The 7345-nt window shown below is 44.2% G+C and overlaps 1 protein-coding gene across 2 annotated transcripts in view; it reads right to left on the bottom strand.

The window, feature by feature from the left end:
- onecut2 (one cut homeobox 2) overlaps positions 1–5435 on the bottom strand; it is a gene marked incomplete at its 3' end in the record, with an annotated part of 12462 nt that extends 7027 nt beyond the window's left edge. Inside the window, exon 1 of one of the 2 annotated variants that reach the window (XM_084441799.1) lies at positions 4178–5435. In XM_084441799.1, the coding sequence (XP_084297925.1) occupies positions 4178–5294 (1117 nt within the window). In that variant the 5' untranslated portion in view covers positions 5295–5435. Of the gene's footprint in view, positions 1–4167 lie in introns of both variants that reach the window. The other variant, XM_084441800.1, reaches the window with a different exon arrangement.
- Positions 5436–7345: the final 1910 nt, after the last annotated feature.

Genomic DNA, 7345 nt, shown 5'->3' with positions numbered 1-7345 from the left:
CAAGACAATCAATGCCAGGCTGGCGTGGTGAAATATGTAGCATGCATGCATGACAAATGGCTTTACATCTCTTTTTTCAACATTACAACATATCTTTGACCCGTTACACTTGTGGCCCTATGCCGTAGGCAGTCTATGCGTGGCAGTGAATGCAATTTGACTCATTCGTGACATGATCTACATGCTGTAAAGAGATCTACATAGCACCTGGATAAAGCCGCATAAAGAGATCTACATAGCACCTGGATAGAGCCGCATAAAGAGATCTACATAGCACCTGGATGGAGCCATATAAAGAGATCCACATAGCACCTGGATGGAGCCGCATAAAGAGATCTACATAGCACCTGGATGGAGCCACATAAAGAGATCTACATAGCACCTGGATGGAGCCACATAAAGAGATCTATATAGCACCTGGATGGAGCCACATAAAGAGATCTACATAGCACCTGGATGGTGCCGCATAAAGAGATCTATATAGCACCTGGATGGAGCCACATAAAGAGATCTACATAGCACCTGGATGGTGCCGCATAAAGAGATCTACATAGCACCTGGATGGTGCCGCATAAAGAGATCTACATAGCACCTGGATGGAGCTAGATTAAGATATGACCGCTGCTCTGCTTTGGCCTGTTACATTATGATTGGACTTGTCGGTCTTTTCTTTTGCATAGACAGTCCGCACTTGCACCTGCAAACATGGCATATAAGAGTAATACAGTAGTAATAGTCAGTCAATAGAGCATCACCAGTGCACTGTTAGGCTTATATATTCAAATCTCTAGACTTAACAAACACAATTAACACCCCTGCCTGACCACTTAGACCTCAGGCTAACGCTATGGACCCTTCATATGTATTGTAGATACAGACATCAGGGTCTATTCTTGTGAAGCTGGTTTCTCTCTCTCTCTCTCTCTCTCTCTCCCTCTCTCCCTCTCTCTCTGTACTGCCAGTGTCAACGCAAACAGAAATATCCCAGAATAGGTTTGACATGGGTTTTGTTGTGAAGCCCAGTGCTGGGAAGATATCACTACCGTCAGCTTTACTGGAACAAGCCAGGATCGGGTTCCAGATCAATGTGATCCCGGTCCACACGTTTATGTTATTGTTGCCAGCATTAATGCCCTTTTAATCTTCAAGAGATTATCGCCATCGATCCATATCCATACTGCTTCACACAGATTTGTTTGGGAAAAGTGACAACCGCATGGCTGAAAGACGGGAGAGACATTAAACAAATGGGCCCTCCTCTATGTCCACTGTGTCCATGCAAGCCTGGCCGTGGGGTGTTGCTTGTCAAGTTATAGTCGTATCCTTTTGGTGCCTTTGTTTAGTTTGGGTCTGTTTTCTAAGTTACCCACAAAAACTATATGTGAATCAGGAAAGACAAATGGTATAAGACCTATTGATTCAGAGCAAATACACGAAGGTGTGTATAAGCCTATACCAATAAAATGACCCTGCATATTCAGCCTGTTTTCGTTTAGTTTGGTTCTAATTTCTAAATTACCCACCAAAATCAACGCAATTACTTCACTAAATTGGGAAAAATATTAAAATTGGTGCTCATTTCGATATGCATATACCATTCAATATGCAAATGTGTCTTTCTGCATAATAAACACCCGGCATGCAATTTATACAGACGTTTGATTGTAATTGATCTAATGATTGGAAATATGACAAAAGCATGCATTTATAAATTAATTCGCAGATCTTTTTTCCATTGACAAATGGGGCTATTTGAATTTAATCGGTCTGAATATTGTGGCAGAATCTAGGCCGAGGCCTACCTGTTGTATTGTTCAATCTCATCACGTCGCAATGCTTGTCCGCGCTGATTATTTATTTGGTCAAGTTATTTCAGCTGACTGTGAGCCGCATATCAATTATCCGGTGTAATGGGGAGTGCTCGCGGATCTGTGGCACCCCGAGGTGACAGTCCGGTCTGATTGCAGGCAGCGCGCGCGCCGGTGGAATAAGCTTGAGTCAAGTGTCACATTTGATTTGACCGAGCTAATAAAGCCGGGACAAGGCCATTTTCCCTGCTCAAACCGTGCGGCAAAAGGACACCTGGGCCATTCTCACAGGATTACATTGCTAGTATCAAATAATTGGTAGGCTGGAGAGCCTCGTGTCTTACAGCTTGAAAGGCCAGTTCTGAGATGTTATTTAAGATGGTTATAGTCATAATTAATAATCACAATGTACTTCCTTGAAACAGACCAGTAGGCCTAGCCTATGAACTATTTGACTGCAATAATTGTAATGCTAATTTCACTAATACACCCCCCAGTGATTAATCATATAGCCTACTCTTTTGCAATATGTTTTTTTTCTGCCATATTACTATTACTATTTTTAACATTTCAAAATGTTTGTTCATATCCTGCAACTGCGAAGAAACGCCTCGCGCCCTGCCCCACATTGCCTGGTTAACCCAAGGCAAGGTGACGTTTTGTGCTCGAGCCTGTGGGTCACGCCGAGATTTCTATCAATAATTCATTGAGCCGCTGCAGCTTCTGTTCTTCTTTTCGATTCCCCAGCCTCGCGCAGATCACATAATACCTCCCCCCCAAACCCCTGGCCGCGGAGTTTACCGCCATCTGTAAGCCACTGATGCTGCGGGGAAGTCTGCAACGCCTTTCATATAGGCTATAGCCTATATACGAACGATCGCCTAAAGCCTGCGGATGCAAGCAAGGCAAATATTGTTGACTATGGTTTCTATAAGACAACGTTAAGAGGCATACAAAGAGGGCTGTCTCTTCACGTTCATCGAAGTGCTGACATTTCACTGCTCCTAGGGGACACTGGTCATACCAATATCATATAGGGTAGCCTACAATCGCCATTCCACCCAAAGAATATCAGAAATGTAATTCGCTCAAATGCCATTGACCCCAAAACAAATCAATAAATACGAAATGAAGATATTTGTCCAAATGTACACAATTTGAAATGATTCTGATGTGATGAGCCATTGTTGCATTAGGCTACAGTAATATGCCTCAACAATTAAAAGCCAATTTGCCGGTCAAACATTTATCCAATGATTCACCACATGCATTTGCAAACAGCTGTGTGATGTAGGCCTCCATTTAAGAAAATCTCTAAGGACGTTGTTGTCAGGGATATATGTAGGCCTAGTCATTATTGAAATACAAAATATAACAGGCCCTATCAGTTAGACTGGGCACATTTCGAAACAGCATTTTTCCCCAAGTGTGTACGTGTGGTAAAGATGACAAGTAGCACACTGGCTATACAGGCAAAAAAAAATAACTCTAGTCTAAACGGCAGTCAATGGCAGTGAGGGTCATTTTTTCTCTTTTGACGAACAATAGAAAGCTGGTCGAGACGTAAATACATTTTATCGCTAGAGGGGGCAACAGCCCTACTATAGGACGCACATAGGCTACATGTCGCCTAGCCTATTTATCCGGCTTTCAACGCATCTCCCGCTTTGATTGGTAAAAGCTCATCACAAGAGCAGCCTCGGATTCTGGGCTTATCTCCTTCTCCCTTTTGAACTCACGCGCTGGGAAAGAACAAACTTAAATATGTCCAAGCTTGTCAATAGCATCTCCCTGCACTCCAGCTGTGTAAATATAGCCTATACTACCCTGTCATATACATTGCATTTGATAATGATGAATCTAGTATTGATAAGCCCCTCTCTGAATAAAATAAAACAAGAGAACAGCGCGTGGGCTAATTGTAATAACAGTCAGATCAAATTGATGATTTTGTTCTTCCGGATCATTTTCAAATGGGATATAGCCTAGGCTACATGCTTTAATAACCCCACCTCAAAGACAAACACATAGCTGCACATGACATTTCAACAACAACAACAACAGGCTCGTCACTAAAAGAGGGTTCCATTTCAGATTAATTTCAAATAGGCCTCGACAGTAATGTGCACTCAATAGCAGCTCTATACTGTTGAATAAAGAAATGGGTTGAAGGGGGGAAATCCTTTGACCTTGTCATTGATATTGATCGTAGTTATTGATCAATAATAATACTACTGTAATTCGAAATAAATTTCATTCATCTCGATTCAAGCGTGTGATGTAGTGAATGAACTCTGTTTTAGTGGAGGGCACACAAGCAGATGCAACCATCGGCGGAGGATTGTTTTATTGAGGATACCTTGTCTTACCTGCAAGCCGTAAGGCCGACATCCGCTGAAACTCGGGTTCCTGCAGCCATTTCCACATCCTCCTAAAGGTCTCCCTCCCAGATTTAAGTTTACTCCAAGGTTTGGGGTTCCTTAAGAGGTCGGAAAGGGTACCTTGCGAACGACACAGCACCCGCTGAGCGAATATAGCCTGCGGGATGCTGTACCGCTTCAGTTCCGCCGTGATTCTTTGTGCCACTTCTTTGGTGTTGATCTCTTCAAGCTGCCCCGAGTTGCTACCTTGAGCCCCAGAGGAGGACGGAGGTCTTTCCCGGTTGGAAGCCAACACAGGCCCGTGGGATTGAGGGTGGCCCGGGTGACCAGAGTGGTGCATCCCGTTCAAATGTGGCATCATACCTGCCGTGGGGCCACCGAGGCCTCTAGTGAGGTGTTGATCCCCCCTGGCCAGCATGGCAGTGTGGGCATCAAAGTTGGAGCCAAGCATCTTGTCGTGCCCATGTGTGCCATAGTTGTGGAGGCTTTGCTGGGTGTTATGAATGGAGCCCAAGCCATTGCCGAGGGGACTGCTGGCCAGGGGGGATAAACTTTGACCCATCCCGGTCATGTCCTTATGATAGGGACTATAGAGGTTGTTCATTGCTGGTAAACACCTTTCGTCCCGCATCAGCGTAAAACTCCCGCTTACGTTCCCAGAGAGACGCTGGTGGTGATGGTGGTGGTGATGATGGTGCGGATGGTGAAATTTGTCCGAAACCGTTGAGATGGGGGGTAAGGGTTGAAGTGGAGTTAAAGTGGTGTATGTGCCGCTCATGCCCATCCCCGGTGGAGACGTATCGCACGGCATGCTCATCGCGTGATGGAGCGGGAGAGACAATTCTGGTCGGTACTCCCCAGCTCCGTCCAGCATCGTTGCCATACTGGACACCATCGCGGACCGCGACGATGCCGCAGCCAAATCCTGATGTATCCGCAAAGAAGCCCCCGCGTTCCGATTGTGATGGGGGCTGTTCATCAAATCCTGGTCATGGCTTATTCCGCCATGCAGATTGCCAATGCTGTCCATTGTCATCTCTGGGTTCATGGCGTAAGCATCCAGATCCTTGGCCAGGCATCGATACGCGTTATAGGCAGTCTTCATTCAGTCCATTGATCTATTTAATGTTTTGTGCCGGGATGAGTATTTCCGTTGGTTTTCTAAGGCCTCTCGGGTTTTTTTTAAATAAAAAAATTACCGATCTCTATCAGACGGGCCAGTGCTGAGTCTCTCCATGTCCGAGCCCTGTCCTCCTCGTACGTATTCTGTTTAGGCAGCTGGAGCTGTCCAGGGTGGGCTTGCTGAACGCTCATCCTACCGCACTGGCGGGGGCGTGGGCTTCTCTATGACGGACGTCCCATCTGACCAATCACAGTTGTTCTTTGACTAGGAGGAACACAGGCGATTGGCTGTCCGCCCCTATCCAAGTTTACTTGCCAGACAACCCGTGAGTTTCAATGTTTGGTTGAGATTTATACGCAGCTCTTGCATCTGGAGTGTGTCAGAAAGTCTGTGTCTTCTTAACTTATTTGTAACCCTTTTCTCACCTTTTCTGAACATTTTCTGATTGGGTAGGAGTGATATAGGCTATGTATAGGCACTACTTTTTATTATTAATAACGATTATAGATACTATATTATGAAATGTTTTGACAGATACAATACATTAGATTAGGCTATGGCTTTCACATTTTGTTTCTTTCTACCTATATCTTTCTCTCTGCCTCTCTATGTTGTTAACCCCCTCTCTCTCTCTCTCTCTCTCTCACACACACACACACACACACACACACACACACACACACACACACACACACACACACACACACACACACACAAACCCATTATAAAACTCCCTTTCATCCCAACAATACATGTAAACAAACTTAGGCTAATGAGTGAAACTCACAAATACACTTTAATCTTAATAATTTATTTCCACCATTGGACACTTAAGGTCTGGTGTAGTCCTGTCCTGTCCACGCGCCCTGGTTTCGCGATTTGTTTGTTGGTACACACTAAACTCTTTACATCCTGCGTTTTCACGCAGGTCGAAAGTTAGTGAACAGTTGGCCTAACGTAAAACAAATAGTGTCTGAAAGACAAAAGCAGACTTTAAACGTTTTGTGCGTCGCCCGCGCGCTGCCCTCCTCGTTGTAATTGTGTAGTCGATGCGTCTGCAAGCGAATAGGAAGAAGCCCCACAGGTACAATACCGATTCCCCAATTTGAGGTCTCGTCTGCTGCCAGCTGAAAGTTTTTGGAAGAGGCCCTTGCTGGAAGGGACCCCCCGCTCCTCCTTTGACAGCTGATCAAAAGAAAATAGGTCACGCTTTTCAGACTTCTGTCCCTTCGTTCTTAATTACAGTGTCTTTAAACAAAAGCAACATCTGCGCAACCTCCGAACAAAATATCCCCCAAAAGCAACCGGCCTCCCTGAAATCTGTTACCTCTAAAGCTGTTTAAACCAAATGTGACCAATGCTGTGTCTTTTTGTCTCACCTCAACCCTCTGAAAGAGGTTTAAGATAGGCTATAACTTCGTCAAACTTCGCCCTGCGTGGTTGGGTTTCCTCATAAGAAGCACAGTCTACATTGAGTAACAGCAGAAATAATAGGCTACGTGTAGCCTAGACCTTAATGTTTTCAGATGAGTAGCCTCATCATATTCAGTGTTAACACAGCAAATCACAAATAGGTTCAAGTGAACATACGTTTACTGAGTTAGCCTAGTAGCCTTCACAGTCCATAGCATTTTGTGTTTTTCTATGAAAAACATAGGCTACATTCATAAGGAATAATTTGGCTAATAACGTCTAGATTGAGTTAGTGTTGCTCCTGGTGGTATAAAACCAAATACAAACTAGCTTATAGGTTACTGTGTGTAGGGATGAAATACTAAAGAATGCTAAATCAGCAGACAAACAAACAAGTTTAGTCATGTGCCACTAAGTTAAGATATAGGTTTTCATTTCTTACAGGCCTACAAAGTTTATCTGTGGCGTAGTTCTAATCAAAAGAAAAGGTAGTCTAATGTCTGAGGACAAGCCTGAACAACTCTGGGTCGATTGGGATTTTTTTTTTTCCTTTTCTTCTTTCATCGCTGTCCTCTCTCGAGCCATCTGCTATGTAAGTGCAGTGGTATTGATTAGAATCA

Source organism: Borostomias antarcticus (genome assembly GCF_949987555.1).
Source record: "Borostomias antarcticus genome assembly, chromosome: 8".
Lineage (NCBI taxonomy): Eukaryota > Metazoa > Chordata > Actinopteri > Stomiiformes > Stomiidae > Borostomias > Borostomias antarcticus.
Note: the sequence above shows the minus strand (reverse complement) of the source record. Positions and strands in the feature narration are given on the sequence as shown.